Source organism: Triturus cristatus, chromosome 8 (genome assembly GCF_964204655.1).
Source record: "Triturus cristatus chromosome 8, aTriCri1.1, whole genome shotgun sequence".
Taxonomy (NCBI): domain Eukaryota; kingdom Metazoa; phylum Chordata; class Amphibia; order Caudata; family Salamandridae; genus Triturus; species Triturus cristatus.
Window position 1 is genome coordinate 522,667,454 of NC_140591.1, and position 24,458 is coordinate 522,691,911.

Consider the following 24,458-nt stretch of genomic DNA (forward strand, 5'->3'; position numbering starts at 1 on the left):
AGCCAGATGGGAGAAGCTCGGCTTCCGTATTCCAGGGTGCGAATCCCTCGGGACATAGAATAAACGGTTACTAGATCGAAGGTTCCTGCTTACTGCATAAGGGATAAGCCTATACCAAAGGTATTTTGGGCCTAGCCCTAATAGCGATTTATGTGTTAGGCAGAGCAGATAAACAGTGCTCTCGTATGAATGGGAAGACAGTGTGTAATGTTCTAAGTATGGGAGATGACGAAGATATTGGAGGCCGGTTGTTTACCAGTCGTGTGGCAGTGTTTTGACAGAAGAGAGTCAATGGAGGCAAGAAACAGGGTATTGCCATAACCAAGGAGGCTGGGTTAGTGTTCTGTGTGAGCTCAGTGGAAGCCATCTGAAGATGTTTTTTAAGTAGACGCTCGATGCCAAAACAGGTGCCACATGTGGAGGCAATCTGGTCTTGCATTGATAGCGGATTGTCTAGGATTATGCCTAGGTTTTTTGCAATTCTACTGGGCAAAGAAGCAGGACCCGATTCTGATGGCCACCAATCATATGTCCAGAAACTCTGTGCTTTGCCAAACAACAGTATTTCTGTCTTGCACCGATAAATTGGAGACAATTGTGAGACATCCAGATGGCAATCTCCTTCATGCAGGTAGAAAATCTCTGTTTGACGTTTTCAATATCCCACCCAAACGAGAAGACTTATTGGGTGTGGTCTGCGTATGAGAATGTTTCGAACCCAAAGGATTTTATCAGGTGGGCTAGGGGGGATACATAGACATTAAAAAGTGTTGGGCTTAGGGAGGAGCCTTGAGGGACTCCTTTGTTGATGGGAATGGTCCTGGAATGGAATGTACCCGTGGAGACTGTTCGGAGCCTATCTTTGAGGAAGTCAACCAACCAGTCCAGGGCTTGTCCCTAGATGCCCATCTGTTGGAGGCGCTACAACAGAATTGAGTGTGAGATGGTATAGACACAGCTGATAGATCAGACAGTCTGAACGTGTTGACTACTCCAAGTAGAGCAATCTCCATGCTGCGAGAAGGTATGAAGCCTGACTGAAACATGTCTAACAGGCTGTTGCTCTCTAGATAGGCAGTGAGCTGTTTGTTGACGTGGGTCTCCAGGATTTTTCCCAGCATAGGGAGAAGAGATATAGGACAGTAATTCGAGGGATTGGTGGGGTCTGAGATTGGTTTTCTCAAAATAGGCGTTACTTGAGCTGTTTTCAATTGTTTCAGGACTGTAGCTAGGGTCAGTGATTTATTACATATTGTGGTGATGGTTGGAGCAAGAAGTGGGGCAAGATGTGTTTTGATTTTGGGGGGACGTGGGTGGGGGATCCAGATTTTACTCTGTTAATAAGTCCTGCATCTGAGTTAGTGAGATGGGCTTGAGACCATCTAGTAGTGCTGAGTTGGACCGATGTGGTAGAACTATGGATGGGTTGGTTGTGGCTTGAAAGATATTATAGATAATATCAATTTTAGATTGAAAATGAGTAGTCAAAGTGTCACAGAATGATTGGGAGGCTGGGGTATCAGAGAAACATGCCTGTGGTTTGACAAAGGTTTTTACGATTTTGAATAGATCCTTAGAGGGGCTGCCTGCTTGATCTATTTGATGAATAATATGTTGTCCGAATGCTGTCTTTATTTTAGTGAGATATGAGCGTGAGGCGTATTTAAATAGTTCTTTACCTGTACCTCTTTTGGACATCCTCCAGTTGCGCGCAAGCCTTTGACAGTGAGATTTATCAATTTTTTGTTCAGTTGTTTCCCTGGGGGCGTTGGGTCTGAAATTTTTTCTGGGCAGTGGTTTGTAGGGAGCAACGATGTAGAACGCATGGGAGAGAGAGTCATTAAACTGTGCTAGTGCTTAATTTATATTGTGGGAATTATCTGCAATGAGAGTGGGGAACACTGCTTGAAATGCATTTAGAGTGATCTGTTTCCAAAGTCAAGTCATGCAGTAGCTTGGAACTGGGCTGTGGGTCTGTCAGGATCAATCGTTATCGGAATCTGATCAAGAAGTGATCTGTTCAGATTAGTGGCAATGGGGTGTCAATCTGGGGGAGCTTGCAATAGAAAAGATGAGGTTTAGAATGTGTCCAGCTGGAGTCAGTTTTTGTGAGGTGTGGGTTTAACATTTCGAGATTTGTTAGCAGAGTAGGGACGTTGGGTCGGTGGTAACATCAACGTGATAGTTGAAGTCTCCAATCAAGAGGAATATTTTTGTGGCTAGTGTGTAGGATGCTAGTTGCTCTGTTAGGCTGGAGCTGAAATCCTTTTTTTGTCCTGAAGGCGATAGATAAGCACACAGTTCCAGGGGAGGTCATTTAGGGGATATACTTTGAATATCATCATTTTGACCCAATCCGTGAGAAGGGAGTCAAGTAGTTAGACTCTCAGCTTTTGCTATACCTCCACGTGGTTTAGATTCCCCCTATTGCCCGATTAGTTTGTAGTTGTCTGGAAATGCTATTGGGATACTGGGTAGAGCTGACTGGTGTAGCCATGTTTTAATGATGAAAGACAGTTCTGGTTGTGTTGAAGTAAGAAGATCCCAGATTTCTATTGAGTGTTTGGGGACTGACCTAGCATTAAAGTAGATACATCTGAGTGAAGAGGGAGAATTTTGTAATTTCTTGGAGGATGTGGGTATGGGGGAGAGGGCTTCATAGAAGCTTTGTAAACCTGTTTATGTCCGGGAGGACTATTGTTTTTGCCCAATAGTGCAGCTGGTTTTTTTTTTCAATAGAGCATGTGAAATTGCATTTTTGGCAGGCGAAACGACCTTTAAAGGTGTTAGGGAGATGGGGGAGGCAGTTTGAGTAAATAGTTTTTAAACTTGTTAGCTCTTTATTGTTATAGTGAAGTGTGGGTAAAGCAGAAAAACCTGGGGCGGAAGATGCAGGTTCCTGGCGCCTGGTGGCAGACGGGCACGTTAGCGCCAGGTTTGTAATTTAAACAGGCTAGATAGACCGCTGCCTTCCAATGATTAGCGGCCATCGTAGAATAACCGAATCACTATCGACACATCCTGGACTCTCTCCGCTCAATCGGTAGAGCTGGGACAGACCTGGGAGCCCAGGAGAATGCATGCAAGTACAGAGAAAGTTTCTGAATAATAGTTTTTAAAAAACGCAGTTATTAAGTGCTGTGGGTAGAGGAAACGCTAAAAAAAAAAAAATGTTTAATACTAATATACGGTGCGAGCAAATGATGTGAACCTAAAGTATAGTGAGTAGCAAAAGCAACTGAAATGGTGTGCCTGAGAAAATACTCGTCTAAAGCCTGTCCTGTCCATACCAGTCAAACCCTGACCATAAATCCATGATGAAGCCGTTATCCAATTTATGAAGACATGCATCAAACCTGTAATTCTACTAGTCGCTTGGCGTGTTGGCTGACTGGCATTGTCCAGCCAGCAACCACAGACATGTTTCTGACCCCGGTAAGGGAGAGCCAGCGCTTTCAGCAGGAAGCAGTCATCTAGGGGGTGTAGACACCCCAGTATTAGGTAGCCCATTGGCTACTACTCTAAGTCCCCTTAATGTCCCCAAATTCGATATTGAGGGGTTCTCAGGCCTAGGGTGTTTCTACCCTTCCACTTAAAAAAAAAAAAAGGTGGCTGCAAATACTTCCTGGTGTGTAGTGTTGGCAGCCAATCCAATCTCGGCATGAGATCAGTAGGGGTCGCGGATCCACCGCGTCCCTATATATACAACTGGAAATTTCTTTAAATTTCTCAGCATCTACTGAACGGATTTACACCAAATCACAAAAAAGGCACATCTCTGAACCAACATCTACCTTCCTGCCAAATTTGGGGTAATTCCGTTTAGCAGTTCGGGCTGTAGCCGTGTCTGAAGGTCCTATGGGAATTAAGATGGAGAAAATTAGCTTTTAAGCACCCCTAGGTTCTTGCCCCCCGTTTGACGGATCACCGTGAAATTTTCTATATATTTATATATAGGGAGCGAGAGAGAGAGAGAGTGTGCAAGAGAGAGAGAGAGAGTGATGAAAATGATCAATGAGGAGAAACAGGGTTTGAAATATTAATAACCATGCCTGATTATGCCAACCTGTCTAATTTCATGCTGTGAGATATAAGATGAGAAGGAATCAGCTTTAAAATGTCATCAAAGGCTTAGGTAAATATTTTAGATTACCTTTCAGAATCTGTTAAGAAAACATGTGAAGCCCGCGCTCGCAATGTGTGGTATGAGAAGACGACGAGACACCTCTCGCGAACTGCACCATGTTTAATGTCACTGTGGACAAAAGGCCTGTCAACGAGTTTATAATTATGCAAATCTCAGTTCATTTTTTTTTTCTTAAACTATTTTTCGATTAGGTCGCAAAGGAATTCGGATAACTAGTACTAACCAATACTTTCTCATAATAAATACATTACTTGTTAATTCGATACAGGGTATTTATTGATGGTACAGTAAAAAACGCTGACTTCTGCGAAAAGCGAAGGGGTAGAAAGAACTTTACGACCAACAAAGAAGAAAAAAATAAAGATTTGACGATGGGCTTTTTATTGAAAGCAAAACCAAAGCGTGGAATTATTGCCAGAGGCTCCGCAGTGACAAAAGGAAGTTGTGAAAGCGCTGTCAGCATGTACGATATTAGGGACTCACTTTGCATAGAGAGCTGAGGCTGTATCCAAAGGTCTGTGCGTTGCGCGAGCCCGCGTTCATGTAGTTGCCCATTAGCAACACCAGCTCCAGCAACTTGCTGAAGCCCCGGCTTTTCCTTATCTCTTCACAGGCGGTACTGACGGCCATGATGTCAGGCTTGATGTTGTTAACCTGCTCCTCAAACTGCAGCTTAAAGAGAATCGCGCTGAGTCGGGGACGCAGTCTCTTCACGCTGCTCATCTGATTGAATGAAGAGAAAAAAGGGGGTCTTTAAAATTCATGCCATGCTCTGGTATTACACAAATGCACATTATACACCGGGATTTATTGGTATTACACAGCAGAGAGGCAAAGTACATTCGGAAAACCATGTAAAAACAGATTACGTGAAAAGGCGTTCAAATGCATTTAACACAAATCCTGCTTATGCTTCGTGATAGAGCCCGGGCCGGGTAGGCAAAGCCGGACCCGATAGGGGCCCGGGCAAAACGCCATCCGGGGGCGGCGCCCCTCCCCCGGCCAACCCCCACAGGGATTTAAATTAAGGGCTAGGCCGACGGGTGCCAGGATTGGCCCCGAAGGCGGGAGCGAGCCCCCCCCCCAATCAGGGGTCGCGCTCGTGGGCCAAGGGGGGGGATAAAAGGGGGGTCACCAGGGTAGGTCTCCACAATTTCTTTAAATTTCTCAGCATCTACTGAACGGATTTACACCAAATCACAAAAAAGGCACATCTCTGAACCAACATCTACCTTCCTGCCAAATTTGGGGTAATTCCGTTTAGCAGTTCGGGCTGTAGCCGTGTCTGAAGGTCCTATGGGAATTAAGATGGAGAAAATTAGCTTTTAAGCACCCCTAGGTTCTTGCCCCCCGTTTGACGGATCACCGTGAAATTTTCTATATATTTATATATAGGGAGCGAGAGAGAGAGAGAGTGTGCAAGAGAGAGAGAGAGAGTGATGAAAATGATCAATGAGGAGAAACAGGGTTTGAAATATTAATAACCATGCCTGATTATGCCAACCTGTCTAATTTCATGCTGTGAGATATAAGATGAGAAGGAATCAGCTTTAAAATGTCATCAAAGGCTTAGGTAAATATTTTAGATTACCTTTCAGAATCTGTTAAGAAAACATGTGAAGCCCGCGCTCGCAATGTGTGGTATGAGAAGACGACGAGACACCTCTCGCGAACTGCACCATGTTTAATGTCACTGTGGACAAAAGGCCTGTCAACGAGTTTATAATTATGCAAATCTCAGTTCATTTTTTTTTTCTTAAACTATTTTTCGATTAGGTCGCAAAGGAATTCGGATAACTAGTACTAACCAATACTTTCTCATAATAAATACATTACTTGTTAATTCGATACAGGGTATTTATTGATGGTACAGTAAAAAACGCTGACTTCTGCGAAAAGCGAAGGGGTAGAAAGAACTTTACGACCAACAAAGAAGAAAAAAATAAAGATTTGACGATGGGCTTTTTATTGAAAGCAAAACCAAAGCGTGGAATTATTGCCAGAGGCTCCGCAGTGACAAAAGGAAGTTGTGAAAGCGCTGTCAGCATGTACGATATTAGGGACTCACTTTGCATAGAGAGCTGAGGCTGTATCCAAAGGTCTGTGCGTTGCGCGAGCCCGCGTTCATGTAGTTGCCCATTAGCAACACCAGCTCCAGCAACTTGCTGAAGCCCCGGCTTTTCCTTATCTCTTCACAGGCGGCTGTATCCAAAGGTCTGTGCGTTGCGCGAGCCCGCGTTCATGTAGTTGCCCATTAGCAACACCAGCTCCAGCAACTTGCTGAAGCCCCGGCTTTTCCTTATCTCACGGGAGTAAGGGCAAATTTGAAGGCGCGGGAGAGCAATAATTTGAAATCGGTCAAAGACGCCCCTGAGGCAGCAAAACAGAAGGTGGAAAAGGAGATTGGGCTGGGCCGGGTGGCGGGCCCTTTCCCCACTCCTCCGCTGGAGGACATGATAATATCCCCGCTGGGTTTAGTCCCCAAGAAGGAGCCAGGCAAATTCCGCTTGATTCACCACCTATCATACCCAGAGGGGGAGTCAGTCAACGACTGGTTGGATCAGGGAGCATGCTCGGTGGCCTATGCCTCGGTCGACGATGCTGTGGACCTGGTGAGACAGGAAGGGGCGGGGGCCCTCATGGCCAAGTCCGATATAGAATCAGCGTTTAGGCTACTACCGGTGCACCCAGACAGCTATCACTTGTTGGGCTTTAGACTGGATGGGGGTTACTACTACGACAAGTGCCTCCCCATGGGCTGCGCAATCTCATGTTCACATTTTGAGGCCTTTAGCAGTTTCTTAGAGTGGGAACTGGGGCAGCGGACACCTAGTGGAGGGCGGGTCCACTACCTGGACGATTTTCTGTTCGTGGGTAGGGCAGGCACAGAGGACTGCACCAACCTCCTCGCTAGTTTCAGGGCACTGACGCAGGAGCTCGGGATCCCGCTAGCCCACGAGAAAACCGAGGGTCCCACAACAAAACTGACATTCCTGGGGATAGAGCTGGACTCAGTGGCAGGGACATGCAAGCTGCCACCTGACAAGATAGCGGACATGCTCAACGACATACGTAGGTTGAGGCAGCAGAAGAAGGCGACCCTGGGAGAGCTACAGCAGCTACTGGGGAAACTGAACTTTGCCACAAGAGTTATCCCCGCAGGACGCGCCTTTGCCCGGCGGATAGCCTGGCTCACGAGGGGTCTGGCACAGAAACACCACAGGGTTCGCATTACGCAGGGAGTAAGGGACGACTTGGTCCAATGGGAGAGTTTTCTAACAGAGTTCAATGGCACCCTGATCTGGCGGGCCCCCTGGGCTCTGGCCTGTGAAGTGGAACTCTACACTGACGCAGCAGGGGGTTACGGCTTCGGGGCCCTGCTGGGGACGGCGTGGTCGGCAGGGGCATGGCCGGAGGCATGGCGCACAGCAGGGTTAACCTCAAACATATCTCTACTAGAACTTTTTCCCATTGTAGTAGCCTTCCACATCTGGGCCCCCCAACTAGAGAATAGGCAGATCACTTTGTGGTCGGACAACCACGCAGTGGTGCAAGCGATCAACACAGGAGCAGCGCGTTGCCCAGCAGTGGCGGCCTTGCTGAGGAAGTTAGTGGGCTGCCAGTTGAGAGGGAACATTGCATTAAGGGCCAGGCACATTCCGGGCGTGGAAAACTTAGTGGCGGATGCTATTTCTCGTTTCCAGTGGGACAGATTCAGGAAGCTAGCCCCGGGCGCGGACATGCAGATGACCCCGATGCCGGAGGAAGCATGGGCATGGGTGGAAGCGGTTTGAGATGGTTGCTGGAGAATGCACTGGCCCCAAAGACCAACAGCCGGTACCGGAAATGCTGGGAAACGTTCAGGGCTAAAGCTGGCCTGCGAAGGGGGCAATTGGCCTCAAAAAGGGACATCCTGGATTTCATCGAGTGGGCTTTCCAGGAAGGGAAATCAAAATCTTGGGCACAAGCACATTTAAGTGCAGTAGCTTACTACACGAAATTGGCAGGGCAGGCCGATCAAACAGGGGGATTTGAATGCCGCATGGCCATGAAAGGGTGGGGTAGGCTGCAGCAGGCACCGGAGGATGCAAGGCGCCCCATCCATTTCAGATTACTGCAGGCAATGCTGGGGGCCCTGGACGGGATATGCTCCTCGAGGCATGAAGTCAAGCTGTTCCGGGCAGCGTTTGCAGTAGCTTTCTTCGGGGCATATAGGGTCAGCGAGGTGGTAGCCCCCTCAGTGGTGGAGGCAGGAGCAGCATGCATACAGAGAGAAGGGGTGGTCATGCAGGAGGAGCACATGGACATACTGCTAAGGAGGTCCAAGACGGACCAGACAGGCAAGGGAGTATGGACCAGACTGCGCTGCACGGACAATGAAGACCATTGCCCGGTATGTTTGCTAAAGAGGCACCTAGAGAGCGTGCAGGGGAGGACGGGGCCGCTATTTCAGCACAGAGATGGATCTTTCCTCAGCCGCTTTCAGTTTATAGCGGTAATGAGGAAGGCATTGGAAGCGTTGGGCCTCCCCGCTCGGGAATATGGGTCACACTCCTTCAGGATCGGGGCGGCAACGACGGCGGCAGGGCTGGGCATGGGGGGGGGCGCTATCAAGGGGATAGGGCGGTGGGCATCCGGCGCGTACAAGCGGTACATTCGCCCAGCAGTATGCTAAGCCTCCCCCCTCCCCCCCCCCCCCCTTTCCCCTCTCTTCTAGGCTCGGATGCTGCACGCAAGAAGGTGTGGATCGTGGGGCACTCGTACGTTACGCGGGCACAGCGGTGGGCAGCGGCGAGACGGGACTTTGGCGGTATCTGGCTGCGGGACACCGACATAGAATGGTGGGGGCGCCCCGGGATGAGATGGGGAGAGCTGTTGTCCATGGCGCAGGATGCGCAACAGCGGGGCAGCAAGCCAGATGCAGTGGTGGTCCACTTGGGCGGGAATGACTTGGCAGCAATGGGGCGAAAGGCACTCCTGGAAGACATGCGGAAGGGCCTCACAGCATTAGCAAGAATGACACGCCCCGCGGACATAATTTTTTCAGAAATCATCGTGCGGAGCACCTGGCGGGGGGCAATTGACCTGGGGGCGGTGGAAAAGTCTAGAAAAAAACTTAATATCACCATGGCAAAAGTATGTAAGGCGAATGGTTGGGGCTTCGTGCGGCATGGGTTCATAAACTTAAGATCCCCGGGGTATCACAGCGGAGACGGAGTTCACCTCACAGGGGTGGGGATGGATATGTTCCTGCTGAACATCGTGGGGGTTCTGGAGCAGAGGGGTTTCCTATGACAGTCGGGGGTAGGAGTCGGCGAGGGGGGAGCTCCCTCTGATCGAAAAACCATAGGGAGCGTGGCGGAGCTAGGCAGACTAGGTTAACAAAAGAAAGGGGAGAACCCAGTAGAAGATAGATGAGAGGCTCTCGCAATGCCTTGGGGATGCCGCACGGCAGGGGCACTGAGGGAGCCAAAAGGGCGGCACGCCGCCAACAAGGATTAGAGACAATACTCTCCCCATGACCCTTGGGATGCCTCACGGCAGGGGCTCAGAGGGAGACAAAAACAAAGGACCCAGTCACAAGAAGTTAAAGTAGATACACAAGAAAGGCCCTTGGGATGCCAGCCGGCAGGGGCCTCGGGGAGAAGGGAGGGCCCCTGTAAGGTCACAGGGCGAGCGGGACGGCACTTGCGGCCCGGACAGGTCCAAACGGAGACCCGCCCAATCGGTAGCAAGCTGAAGCCTAAACCCGGAAGCAGGAAAAGCAGAAAGGGTTCCCTCCCCTCCCAGTTGATTGATAGAGCTGGGGCAAGATTAACCATGCATTATGTACATGAACATGAACAATGCGTTACGATTGTATAAAGTTTTTGTGATATGAATAAACTGCGACCTTTTCAGGCACCCAACAGAAGTTGTCAGTGGTGATTTGAGGTAGCAGAGCATAACAGGAGGGGGGAAAGCAGGGAGGGGAGATCCGACGCCTGGATGGGGTTAGAGCCCGGGCCGGGTAGGCAAAGCCGGACCCGATAGGGGCCCGGGCAAAACGCCATCCGGGGGCGGCGCCCCTCCCCCGGCCAACCCCCACAGGGATTTAAATTAAGGGCTAGGCCGACGGGTGCCAGGATTGGCCCCGAAGGCGGGAGCGAGCCCCCCCCCCAATCAGGGGTCGCGCTCGTGGGCCAAGGGGGGGGATAAAAGGGGGGTCACCAGGGTAGGTCTCCACAATTCCCCCCCCCGGGCCAAGGGCGAGCGAAGAAGAAACCCACCCACCCACACCTAAGAGTCGGGCGTCGCAGCGGCAAGGTGGAGGGTAGCGGCGGAGCTAGGCAGACTAGGTTAACAAAAGAAAGGGGAGAACCCAGTAGAAGATAGATGAGAGGCTCTCGCAATGCCTTGGGGATGCCGCACGGCAGGGGCACTGAGGGAGCCAAAAGGGCGGCACGCCGCCAACAAGGATTAGAGACAATACTCTCCCCATGACCCTTGGGATGCCTCACGGCAGGGGCTCAGAGGGAGACAAAAACAAAGGACCCAGTCACAAGAAGTTAAAGTAGATACACAAGAAAGGCCCTTGGGATGCCAGCCGGCAGGGGCCTCGGGGAGAAGGGAGGGCCCCTGTAAGGTCACAGGGCGAGCGGGACGGCACTTGCGGCCCGGACAGGTCCAAACGGAGACCCGCCCAATCGGTAGCAAGCTGAAGCCTAAACCCGGAAGCAGGAAAAGCAGAAAGGGTTCCCTCCCCTCCCAGTTGATTGATAGAGCTGGGGCAAGATTAACCATGCATTATGTACATGAACATGAACAATGCGTTACGATTGTATAAAGTTTTTGTGATATGAATAAACTGCGACCTTTTCAGGCACCCAACAGAAGTTGTCAGTGGTGATTTGAGGTAGCAGAGCATAACAGGAGGGGGGAAAGCAGGGAGGGGAGATCCGACGCCTGGATGGGGTTAAGCCCAACCGCCTTTCGCAATGGCCGCCAACTGCAGACAAAAAAACACTAAGCAAAGCACCACTAAAAATCACAACAAAATAGCACTGTAAAAGGAGACCTTGTAAACAGATATACACGGCGGGTACAAACATTTGATAAAGACGTTTAAAATCGCTAAACACAGATTTACGCTTGTAGTTGCATCCAAACTAGTTCCAAATTTCGAATGGGCCAACCACTTGTTTTCCAGGAACTCGTGTTTGGTGGCCGTATTGAAGTGGTCTCCTGTCTCGGCATCTTCCAGCTCCCATGCATTTAGATGCCACATATCTCTGGACAAGCTCCCCATCGGATTCGTACCCAGGGTCAGAAGTAGGGGTTAACCATCTCCAGGGAGATATTCCACATAAACAAAAGGGGGAGGATCTCCACTCCAAGTCCAAATAAAAAATCCAATCTGGAGAAGGAATTGTGAGCCTCCAAAAAATAGAAGTACTGAATGTCCCTCACATGCTGCCCGAGCACTTTGACAGCTTAGAGGGGAGAGTGTTGATACCAGTGGTCTAAGTGGGGAAAAAAAAGTAGGGGAACTGTGGGTGGAGAATGAGAGGGCGGGAATAACCCATGAACTGGGTCAGTGGGCGGAGTCAGAGGTGTGGCCAGAAAGAGCAAAACATCCCAATTTTTAGTATTTGTTTGGTATTTCACTGACCATTTACAACGTATTACATTATTTAATTCAACCAAGGGATACACATGTTTATTAAAGGTTGAATATGAGTTATTGACATTAAAATGTATTCACAAAGTGGGATACGTTTCCAATGACAGAATGAACCAAATACACTTAAGTGGAAGTACAAGCCATTTGTCTCCCAGCCATGCAGTTTCTGTCATCAGCACTTCTCCCTTTTCCCGCAAGTGAGTTTAAACATGAAGAACAAAATATCCCAGTTTGCAAATATTTTCTATACAATTATGGCTCTGCCATATTTGCCACATATTACACCATCTGTTCCATGATCTGATGATTTTAACTAATAAATTGTTTGTAGCTCAAATGGGTCAAACGTTACAAAAAAATATGACTTGTGTTGCTGCGAAGTGGAGGGCCCTTTGCAAAGGTTGACTGGTCACCTCTCTCACTGCTGCATTTGACTGTGACACTGGTACTAATGAGGCAAAATATTTGCATAGACTTTTACTATGTATAAAAATGTCAAAATAATAAATTATCATAAAATATACCGCATTATGCTGCAGACTTTTGTTTGCTGCATAATTTAGTCAACACTGTGGCATAATTTTGTTCTTTCTTGCTGTATAATTCTACTGCCCCCAAAGCAGGCAGCTCATGTTAAAAGTGCTTGTGCATGGAGCAGAGAGGCCGTGAAGTTTGCAAACTTAGTTTGGTGTGCATGCAAATCCTGCACTGCCAATCCCTAGTGAGTTGCACTACTATTGCTGAAACAAGGCCAATTGAGGTACCAGTGGGTGAGGCAGACTGACTTCAAGGGTCATGTGACCTCAGCGACCAAGTCACTGTCACTCTGGGGTGTGTTGCTTCGTAAGCCTGCCGGCAAGACTGGAGGTGAACTTCATCATGGATTGTAGTGGACAAGCCTTCAAGGTTAACCCACACTTGCCACTGCTAGGGCCCACCTGCTGGTGCTAAGACACCTGGGCTTCTACAGTCTAGCTGGGCCTTCTAAGGTCTAGCATGGGAATGTGCTCCCCCTGGAGAGTGGTTTGGTGGAGGGGTCATGAAGGCTGAACTGGGTTCCCAAGACCCAAATTCGGCAGCTCTGGCCACAGTGCCACATCCTCTCCCACACTGAACACCATACCGCCCCACTGAGAGAAACTTCGCACTGCCTTCAGCTATAACCCAGTTGTGCTGCGCTATAAACACCTGGATGTGACTCAATTCAAATTATGCACTAGACAAGTAATATGCTGCCCGAAAAAAAAGTAAGAACAACTTGGGAAAATCAATTACTCATAGTGAATGCAAGATTAAGTAAAACATATGAAATGTAAGCAGGTACAATATGCTGTTAACAGGGCGCAAGAAGAAGAAATTGCAACTTCCATTTGTGCTGCACAAAGCAGCCAAATACAAGTTACAAATCGCCATTTAAGATTGTTTATGTGCAGGAAGGGACACCTCCCTGCACATAAACAATCATTCCACCGCAACGTAGGCACCCTTTCACTATGGTGCAAGGGTGACTGTGTTGGCGATAGGCAGCTGAAATTATCACCAGCGCAGGGAGAAACGCAGGGCTGCATTGTATTGTTGTAAATATGGTGCAGCCCTGCATTGCAGAAGTGGCAGAGTGCGGCGTTAAGCCAAGAAGGCTAACGCTGCGCTCTGTCACTTCTTTGTAAATATGCCCCGTTGTTTAAAGAAAGACGACAAAACAAAAGTGGCGCTTCACTGGCAAACTCTGTAAAGGGGTCCTAATGTGTTTTGGTGTGAATAATACCAATCTGGCCACTTTGCGACCACTCTGACTTGCTTTATTAGTTATTTTTAGTATTTTGAACCATTTTTCTCTCTGCCCAGAGGCTGCCCTTTGTAATAGCATGCTATGTCACTATTTCATCTCTGTTAGGTCTATTTTTATGTAACTTGGAATTAATAAGGCTATTGGTTCCCTTCATAGTCTAGTTCGAAACTCTGTTGTGCCTGTTTGAACACTCTCGGTCTTCGTGCTCCTGGGCCCTTGGTACCCGCAGCTTATCTTCAGCCTTTATGAGAAGCCTCTTCAATACATTACAGACATTTGCCACAAAAGGGTTTCTTTCTTTTTTTGGATCCATTTCACAGGGGAACAAATAAAGGGAAGAGAGAGTAAGAGCTGTTTCTTAAAGTCACGGTTTTCAGCAACAGAGAAGGAGCCACACAGAAAGAGAGGCAATAAGAGGAAGAAGTAAGAGAGATGGGGGCAGCGGCATAGTGGAAGCGGACACTGTCCTTGTTTTCCCTGGACAAGAAGGAAGAGAGACAGAGTCCTTTTCCTTCTATGCTCACCCCGCCCGTTCCCGCACGGCCATGAATGGCTGAGACTTATGTATAAGCTTTCGCTATTTCTGCCGTCCTGGGACACATTTCCAAAAACAGAAAAGTAGGGGAACGGATTGCTTACATCTTAAGAAGTAGGGGCACGCCGTGCCCTTCCGATCCCCCCCCGACTTCGACCACTGGTTGATACTCTTGCTAGCTGTACAACTGTTTATAAAGTCATCATTCATGTCCACTGTCCCCCAAAAATGTAACAAAAAAAGGGGAGGTCAACAACAGGCAATCCTATCTTATTCAACATTTCATTTTGCAGTTTGTAGACTGGCATAAACGCTGACGACCATGCCTTCACATCAATCCAACACTCCTGCAACTACCCAATAGATCCCCAGTGGAACCACTCATCTCCTAGTACATGCTTCTTCAACGAGTAACTGGTGAACTACTGGTAGATCGACAGCTACCTCTGAGTAGCTCAGTCTAATAAATTAGAACCTTTTGCTTGGTTGAAATATGTATACCAAAATTTAGAGTGTATTTGAGACCCAAATGCGAGTATTTTCAGAACTCTCCAAAATATGTAGGTGACATATGAATGAAAAGTTATGTGGCATTGAGAAGACTTATACCTCATATTATTACGTTGGTGCCTGGTGCACTGCAGCTATGGGTGTTATATACCCATGTAGATGCATTCCAAATAGACCAAGTCTTTTTACATTACTGCTGGTAATCTTGCATATGTTGGACACTAATGTAATCATGTCTGATGTGGTAACTATTACAATACTAATAATGTTAGTAGCGCAGGATGATTACAAAAAAGGTTGGCGATTCCTATCCTAGTAGCTTCAAATAGTACTGCTGAATAAGTTACTTACCTTCTGTAACGTCTTATCAGGTAGACACAAGATCTAGCCGCAGATACCTTACCTTTGAATTATCCCCAGGCACCAGACTGGATCCAGAAACATTTCTACAGCAGTACATCCGTGCGTCCTTAGATTGCATCGATTGACTCCGTAACGACGGCATCCACCGGATGTGAGGTCAACTGAGTCCATATAAGCGCACTCCTGATGTCAGTTTCTTCCGCTTTAAAACGCGGAGCCAGGCATAGAAACTGGTATGGAACATTAATTATGTCATTTAGATCAATGAAAGACCAGGCCTGGGCGTAGTTCACAGAGTTTTGCTACGCAGTACTCTGCAAAGTTACAAAAAAACTCCATGAAGTTTCGCAAGTGGCGGAGTGCAGTGCGAACTGCAGTTTGTGCTGGTATTCCTGCCGCTCGGGTAGAAACTCTACCCGAGCGGCAGCTCGCGCACTTACCGTGAGTGGGAAAAAAACTTGCAAGCTGTGCGGAGTGCAGAAAACTCCGCAAACGGAGCGTAGTTCACCGCCCAGGCCTATGAAAGTGCATAAAAGGGACCTGGAAGAATGGGAGAATCAGTTCGCAGAGCAGGGAGGATGGGTGGGTCTGTAAGGATTATGCGGCTAGATCTTGTCTCTACCAGAAAAGGCGTTACCGAAAGTAAGTAACTAATTCATCTGATAGCGATGCCTAGCAGCAGATTCCTTACTTTTGAATGAGATACAAAGCAATACCATCCTGGAGGAGGGTCTGAAAATCGATCCCAAGAAGGATTCCGGATCAGGTTATGCAGTCTGTATACGAAAGGATAGAGAGGCTTGCTGTCAGAAAATAAGGAGAGAAAGAAGACATCCCACCAGAAGCATTGTGGAGAACCTCGCACAGAACCTAATCCACAACCATGCTTAAACATGAGAAAAGACACCATGGTAGAAGAATAATAGACACTCTACAAACATAATACTACAGCCCCCCACCCCCATAAAGTGAACCGGGTCAACTGAACAGGACAGATGGCAGGGACAATAACTTAAATTACTGAGCCAGGGCTCTGAGCCATAGAAGTAAGCAATGCAGAGAACCACCACCAATAGTTTAAGAAAAGCATCGCATGCAAGAACAATCCTCGCCGTGGTCTGAGGAAACACCTAGAGAGGGAAGGAGGCTCTGTGGTGCTAGGCAATACAGAATCCTCCAGTGGGGGTAAAAGGGGGGAGGGGGGTTAGAGCAAGGCAACAGACATCCAGAGGTTCCTCCAGGTCATGAGGGAAAAGCTCAAGAATGCCGGCAAAAGCAAGAGAGATACCTATTAAAAGAAGGTTTAAAATATAAATTCTCTCATTGTTTGTCTCTCTCTCTCTCTCTCTCTCTCTCTCTCTCTCTCTCTCTCTCTCTCTCTCTCTCTCTCTCTCTCTCTCTCTCTATATATATATATATATATATATTCACTTAAAAAACCATAGGTTTCACACAAGTTATAGTTAGCTGTACATTTCACTCGTAAAAAACCAATGAAATTCCACGTTATAGTTAGATCAGGTAACTATAACTTGCGCGCCCACAATAAACTGCTGATGACGTCACATATTACATCACTTATGACATGGTCAGTGACATCACTCATGACATCAATGATGACATCTGAAATGACACATTGTGCATTGCGGTCGCGCAAGTTATAGTTACCTGATCCAACTATAACGTGGAATTTCATTGTTTTTTTTACGAGTGAAATGTACAGCTAACTATAACTTGTGTGAAACCTATGGTTTTTTAAGTGAATTTGCAAGGTTTTTTAAATGCTAATTCCTAACTATAACGTGTGTGAAACCTATGGTTTTTTCAGTGAATTTGTACGGTTTTTTAAATGCTAAGTTATGTATTTATTTTTAATTTTTGCGCGCCTGAGGGGCAACCTTTCGTATGGAGTATATAGCGGCCAGTCCCGGCCGAACAGGGAGTGCCCCGCCATAATGAATGGACCCGCGGTGTGAGAGACACAATCACCGAACAACGGGAGGTATTCCAAACTGCAGGCGAGTGAAAAGCAGGTGTAGCGTATTGGAAATGACACACCAACCCACTGTGGTGAATGTACTGTAATGTGAAGCATGGATAACGAGACACGCTTACGAAGCAAGCAATCTAAAAAACAACGAATACCAGAAGGCCGAGCGGGCCACGCCCATCGAGGTAACATGCATTTAAATGGACGGAAAATAAGAAATTGTCTCACTTGTGATCTAAACGCCATTGAGAAAAGGAAGTGATCCTGAAACGCGTCTGGCGTGATACTCTTTTTGTGTTGTGAAGTTCCTGGTATGCACGCCTGGTCTCTGCAGTAAATGAATGGAGAAGTACGTACCTGTGTGGCGCTTTCTTCTGAGGGGCAACCTTTCGTATGGAATATATATATATATATATATATAACTGGCGGTCGCCATTAGGTAGTTCTAGTTAGGACTTTGTTTCTATTCAAAAAGCGTTTTATTGTTTTGCCAATATCTTTGGCACCGTTTGACGTATCTTCGCAAAATTTTGAAAACTAATGCCCTGCTCCGGTCAGCACCTGTCTAAAAAGTTTCGGGGTGATTCGTCAAGCAGGGGCCAAGAAAAATGGGGGGTCTCAAAACGCATTTTCTTCATGTTAATTGCCATACGAAACTTTATACAAAGCTACAGCCCAAACTTCAGAAAGGAATTACACCAAATTTGACAAAAAGGTAGCTCTTTGTTCAGAAAGACACCTTCTTTGAAATGGTGTAAATCCGTTCAGTAGTTACTGAAATATTGATATTTAAAATATTTATATATCTGGTGACCGCGGTGGATCCTCAAACCCTCCCAAGCACAAGCTTGATTCTGATTGGCTGCCAACATTCTAAACCATAAAGTGTTGGCAGCCATCTTGTGACTCGGTTGAACCGAGTCACAAGAAAAAAGGTTATAAATGAAGAAAAGGGGGCAGGGTTGAAACACCCTGACCCACTAGGCCTGCTCAGGGACGCCAAGGGCCAAAAAAAAGCATTAAAAAAAAAAAAAATTGTGCCCCTGGTACCGCCACCTCCCAAGGGCGATCCTTTATTGTAGGCTTAGAGCCTCGCAGCCCCCACGCCCCCTAGCCCCGGGGACTGCCACCTACCCGCGGCTTGAATTTAATTATTGAAGTGTGGAAGGGGAGGCACCTGCCCCTCCACAGAGACCCGGGGACCTCCACCTCACCGGGGCATTGAGTATGTAAATACAGGGGTCCATTGCAGCCCCCCCTCTTGGAGCCATTCTTGGCCCTGAGGACAGCCACCCCCAGGGCCAGCTCCAGCAATGTCCCGGGGTGCCCACCCCCAGTAAATTGCAGTTTGCAATGGCAGGGCGGGAGCAGTGCTCCGTCCCTGTCATTGGAAACTTCTGCTTCGCTTCATGAAAAACTGCTCTTGCTTCCATGAAGCGAAGCAGAACTGCTTTTGGACAAGGGGAGCTACATGTTTGCAGCTCTCCTTGTCCAAAAGCAATGCGGGCGGGGAGCCGGCAGGGACCATGGGGACTCCCCCGCAGTCCCCAACGTGAGGCCAGGCCCCAGGATAAGGGGTCCTTGGGGCGAAAAGTGGCCCAGGGAAGGTGGGCCTTGCGGCCGTCCTCCCTTTTGTTGTTTGCAAAAAAAAAAATACAAATAAGGCAGTTCCCCGGGGGATGGGGTCCCTGGGGCCAAGAAAGGCCCAGAGAAGGGGGGCCACGTGGGGGCCAGGCCCCCCCCCCCTGTAAAAAAATTTTTTTTTAAAGTTAAAGCCTAGCCCCGGGGGATGTGGTCCCCAGGGCCGTAATTCGTAATCTTTTAATGTTTGATCAGTACAGAAAGTGTGGCTTTGGAAACATGTTCTGACACAAGTGGTAACCTTTCCTTTTGATGGCACTGAGCTTGGAGATTATGTTGAGTTTGCTATCAATGATGATCCCTTAGTTCTTAGCATGGGTTGTGTGGATAAGTGTTGGTCCTAACTCTGTTGTCCACTAGGCGGAGTTCCACAGTGATATCCTCTTCACAAAGATCGATATTTTGGTTATGTCAGTGTTTAGCTTTAGATAGTTGATGTTCAACCAGTGGGCGATTTCAGTCATGCAGGCATTGAACTTGATCCGGGTACTGGGCGTCATCTCCTTGATGGAGAGAATGAGTTGCTAGTTGTCGATGTAGGAGAGGACGTTGATGTCATGAGAGAGGAACAGGCTGGCTAGAGGGCTAATGTATGCGTTGAATGTGTCTTAGAGTGCATGCCCCTGTAGTCGTTCTCCTTCACAAGTGCTTTCCTCCCACTCTCTGTGGTGTCAGCCTCCTCCTCCGCTCTGTGTTGTCCGTCTCCCCCATGCTGTCATCTCCTGCGGTTTGTTGTTTCACCAACCACCTTAAACCCCTTCCGCACCCTCCTCCCTCTCGCTGAGGTGTTTCCTAGCCTCCCCGATAATCTCGAAGAAAAGAGCAGTATATAATGAGGATTGAATGACCAAGTAATTACTAAGCTTGCCTGCTTAGTGTGCATAGCGCTCAGTATTACTGCTGTCTTGCAAGCTTACTATAGTTTTGCAAGCTATGCTAGTAAAACACATTTTTAACATGTACTTTTCCCTGCACTTCACAATATGTCCTTTTTTGTTCCCCTTCTCCTCCCTTCTTATTCTCCATTGGTGGGTGACTGCACCATCAGTATCTTACAAAAAACCCAGAAATTGTTGATGGATTTTTTTTTCCTGCAAGGAATTGCTTGTTTCTGGCTTGAGGGATCTCATTGAGTGTCTTATCAATTTATATATTTTTCTGCTGTTATGAGACCCAATGTACCCAATATAGGCGTAGGTAGTTACACAACCTTCTACCTACATCTGTCATACCATTGTTCTACATAACTGGTCTGGCACTGACCTTTTACCTAGTCAGGTGCTACATGACTGTTGTGTGGTTTTCTCCGAAAAACTAACTTCATGTGTTCTGCATGATTCTCAGTATCACAGCAGGATTACCATCTTCTGAATAATAATTTTGTATAAGTGTCATCTCTAGCAATATCCTTGCCCGACATGCCCATAGTACACTTTTAGATAGAACCTCTGAGGGCACCTTTCATGTATATAAGCACTACGTTTTCGCTGGGCAACCCAGAGGAGAAAGACTTCCATGCTGACACGAAACGCTGAGGTTCCTGCATGCAGACACTTCAGCATGCAGTGATCTGAAACCCACGCGGGTTTCCATGTCAAGACCACAACGGGGTCCTTCGCTCTCCCACATCAGATAATAGGGTTGTCTCTATCCTAATGGGATTCTTGGCTTTATACCTACATACACGCTAGGTACATTTAGTTAGGGTTGCATTGTAGAAGTATGCATTATTACTGTCATGTATTCGTACGCCTGCATATATTCATTGTTTTAGCACTAAGGTAGGATTCTACCATTTCTTTAATCTACTGGTGCTTATAACCATATACAGGCCCGGCTCTAGGGCGGTGCGTTCGGTGCCACCGCACCGGGTGCTGACTTGGGGTGAGGGGGCGTCATTTGTGCAAGTATTTTGTCATTTAAAAAGCACCTGCTGCCGTGGAGTTCCTGGCCTCCAGCAATTATCAGGCATCGATTAAAATCCCAATATAACTCAGGTGATTAATGTCTTCCTGGAAAGAGAGACAGGTTTGTCTAGTGGAAGTTTTGACTCATCAAAAGGTAGCACAGTGGTTTTAAATGACTGCTGCTAAGAATGTGTACTATGCAGATAAAGTGTATGTAATGTAAATAGGTCAGTGGGTTACTGCTTCTGTAAGAGAGCTCCTTTTGTTGCTTGTAGTTTGTAAGTCAAAATCCTAATTTAGAACATTGAGCTATTAACTGTCATCAAACAGCTGCGTGTAAACTCCAAGTATTATTTTAGAGTTATATGTTTTTTTACCCAGTCTTTCATCATCCTAATCTTGCCAAAAGGGTTCATTTGGGTAGAAAACAATTCTTGTTATTAAAGAGAACCCCTAACACTGGTGTTAAATTTTAAATTCTGAATTTGTGCTTTACAAGAATAAGGACTCAAACTATATTACCTACCAGTATCGATGACATGTTACTCCTACACTACACCTTGTCATCCTGTCTAATCTAACATTTCCCATACACTGATTTACATACCTATGATTGTCTCTGTCTAATGTGTGTGTGATGTAATTTGCTCTAACACCTTACAATGGTATGAGTGGTGCTATTAAACTAAATGAACCCGAGAGACAGTGGTTCTGGAGACTTGAAGGGCACTGTTAAAGGGCCGTGGTGAGGGAATCTGTGGCAGAGGCGGTCATGGGGGAGGGGGGGGGCGCCAACAAACATTGTCACACAGGGGCCACCAGTGCTAAAGCCAACCCTGACCATATATATCCATTTCTGTCTCATGGTTGTTGCAGCTCACTTATTTTTTACTAGAACAACGCTGGTTCAATAAATACTTTTTGAAAACGTACCCATCGTTTATTCTGTGTATCTCCCTGAGACAAAGTGAGCACAAGTGACTGAGCGAAAAGTACTGTTCTGTTTCCACGATCCCTGAGGGGTCAGTGTTTTCATGTTTGATAGTTGCCAGACACTAATTACTCCTTAGTTAGAGGGGCTCATAGTGGCACTGTTAGCTAGCTGGTCTACAGACTAACAATCAAGTTACTTACCTTCGGTAACAATATATCTGTAAGAAACATTAGTTAGTGTTAGATTTCTTACCTTAGAATATCCCCAGGCGTCACACTGGATACGGAAAGTTTTTGCTAGCAGTACCTCTGCGCATCAGTAGGTGGCGCCGTGCAGCTCCGTGTCCGTCGCTGGCGTATGCGCCTAGATGACGTCACGGAGACTACTTAGGCGCCACCCATGCGCGTTGACGTCAGTTCTGTACACAACTTTACGCGCCAGGAACGCAGAGCCAAGCACAACACCGACACTAGTGCACAAAACTAGGCCCCTAAAAGGGGTAACCTTAACCCTAGAAATCAGGTCGCAGAACGGGGTAAATGGGTGGGGCGGTAAGGAATCTAACAATAACTAATGTTTCTTACAGATATATCGTTACCAAAGGTAAGTAACTTGTTCATCTGAAAGAAACACGTTAGTGTTAGATTCCTTACCTTAGAATAGATACCCCAGCAATACCAACCCCGGTGGTGGGTCTGAGAACTAAGATCACACCACAAAATCCCGGAGAACAGAATGGCCAAAGAAGCCATCTCTCCGGACTTGACTGTCAAGGCAATAATGCTTGGTAAAGGTATGCAGCGAGGACCACGTACCTGCCTGACAGATATCCTGCAAAGGGACTCCCCGTCCCAGAGAGGTAGAGGCTGCCGTCGCCCGAGTTGAATGGGCACGCAGCCCCACAGGAGGTTCCTTTTTAGCCAAAGAGTAACAGGCTTAAATACACAGAACGACCCGCCGAGAGATGGTTCGTTTATGCACAGCCTGACCTTTCTTGGCGCCCACGTAGCCAAGAAAGAGTTGATCATCCACCCGGAACTGTTGTGAGCGCTTCAGATAGAATGAGAGCGTACGTTTTGGGTCCAGACGGTGGAGCCTCTCTTCCTAAGGATGCGGAGGCGGAAAGAAGGTGGGCAAAGTGATGGTCTGCCCGATGTGGAAGGGCGTGACAACCTTGGGCAGAAAAGAAGGACGGGTCCGTAACACCACCTTGTCCGGATGAAAAGAAAGGGAAGGAGGTTTAGAAGAAAGAGCCTGGAGCTCACTCACTCTTCTGGCAGAGGTGATGGCAACCAGGAAAGCAGTCTTTAAGGTGAGAAGACGTAAGGGACAGTTGTGAAGTGGCTCAAAGGGAGCGCACATCAAATAAGTCAACACAAGATTCAAGTCCCACTGAGGCATTATAAAGGGGACTGGAGGGAAGGGGTGTGTAATGCCTTTCAAGAAACTACTAACAGGGGACTTGAAAAGAGAAGGCTGATCTAGAAGCCTTAAAAAGGCGGAAATGGCAGAGAGATAACCCTTGATAGTGCCCAGATCAGAGCCCTGCCGGGCCAGAGAAAGGAGGAATAGAAGAACTTCTGAAAGAGGGGCAGAAAGGGGATCCACAGCCTTCGCTGTGCACCATGCCACAAATTTCTGCCACCTGCAGGCGTATGCCGTTTTAGTGGAGGGATGCCTGGCTGCCAAAATAACATCACAGACTTCGGCAGGAAGGTCAAAAGCCATCAACTGTCGCCGCTCAATCTCCAAGCATGGAGGTGGAGGCTGGACAGATTCGAGTGAAGGACCGTCCCCTGCTGCTGCCACAGAAGATCCTTCCGAAGAGGCAGCCGGTTCGGAAGACAGATTGCTAGACTGAGTCATTCGGGATACCATACCCTTCTTGCCCAATCTGGAGCCACAAGAATGACTTGGGCCCGGTCGTGTCTGATCTTCAGCACTCTGGGCAGAAGTGGTATAGGCAGAAAGGCGTACAACAGACCGCAACTCCACTCGCGACGAAAGGCGTCTCCGAGCGAGTGCCGACTTAGAAACTCCAACGCGCAGAATTGATGACTGCGCGTTCTCTTCGGTAGCGAATAGATCAAACGAAGGCTCTCCCCACTGCAGAAAGAGACCTTGCACCACGTCCGAGGTCAGATGCCATTCGTGATCCAACATACATCTCTGGCTGAGTTTGTCCGTCCTGGCGGTCAGGGAACCTGCAAGGTGTTGAACCACCGGAGACATGCCCCGATGTTCCAGCCATGTCCAGAGGCGCAGAGCCTCCGGACATAGGGTCCACGACCCCGCCCTGTTTGTTGCAACACCACATGGCGGTGGTGTTGTCCGTGAACACCTGCACTACGTGTCCCCGGACAGAGGGAAGGAAGGCTTTCAGAGCAAGTTTGATCGCCCACAGCTCCAGAAGGTTGAAAGGCAGCCGGGACTCTGCCAGAGAACAGAGTCCTCTGATCTCCGCCTCTCCCATGTGGACACCCCATCCCATGGAGGGACGCATCCGTCACCACTGTGAACTCTGGTTGGGGAAAGGGAGAGGGATCTGCCATTGACCCAATCGCGATTCGTGAGCCACCACTGCAAGTGACGTGCAGTGCCCTCCGAGATCTGGACGTGATCGGGAAGGTTGCCCTGATGCTGTGCCAACTGAAACTTCAGGTTCCACTGCAGAGCCCGCATATGCCATCTGGCATGTCGCACTAGCAGGAGGCCATCAGGCCCAGGAGCCGGAGGGTCATCCTGACTGAAACCTGTGATAGAGACTGGAAGATCGGAATCAGAGCCTGAATATCCCAAATAGGCTGTTCGGGAGGACAGACCTGAAACTGCGCCGAATCCAGAACCGCTCTGATGAATTGGAGCTTCTGAGAGGGACTCAGGTGCGACTTCGTCACATTGATGGAAAACCCCAGCAAATGCAGGACGTTGGCCGTAGACTGGAGGTGGGAGACGACCGCTTGGGGCGAGCCCGCCTTC

The 24,458-nt window shown here is 47.9% G+C and overlaps 2 protein-coding genes across 4 annotated transcripts in view; one reads left to right on the plus strand and one right to left on the minus strand.

Moving 5' to 3' along the window:
• The window catches only part of DIAPH3 (diaphanous related formin 3), a 2,278,729-nt gene that overhangs the window by 891,644 nt on the left and 1,362,627 nt on the right, over positions 1-24,458 (minus strand). For all 3 annotated transcript variants that reach the window (XM_085621985.1, XM_085621986.1, XM_085621987.1), the window contains one exon: positions 4,631-4,870. In XM_085621985.1, coding sequence (XP_085478111.1) covers positions 4,631-4,870 — 240 coding nt within the window. The remainder of the gene's footprint in view (positions 1-4,630; positions 4,871-24,458) is intronic.
• LOC146802417 (uncharacterized) lies at positions 5,634-7,941 on the plus strand. The gene is made up of 2 exons (XM_085620659.1): positions 5,634-5,668; positions 6,465-7,941. Exons 1-2 carry the CDS (start codon positions 5,634-5,636, stop codon positions 7,939-7,941), a joined length of 1,512 nt encoding a protein of 503 aa, XP_085476785.1.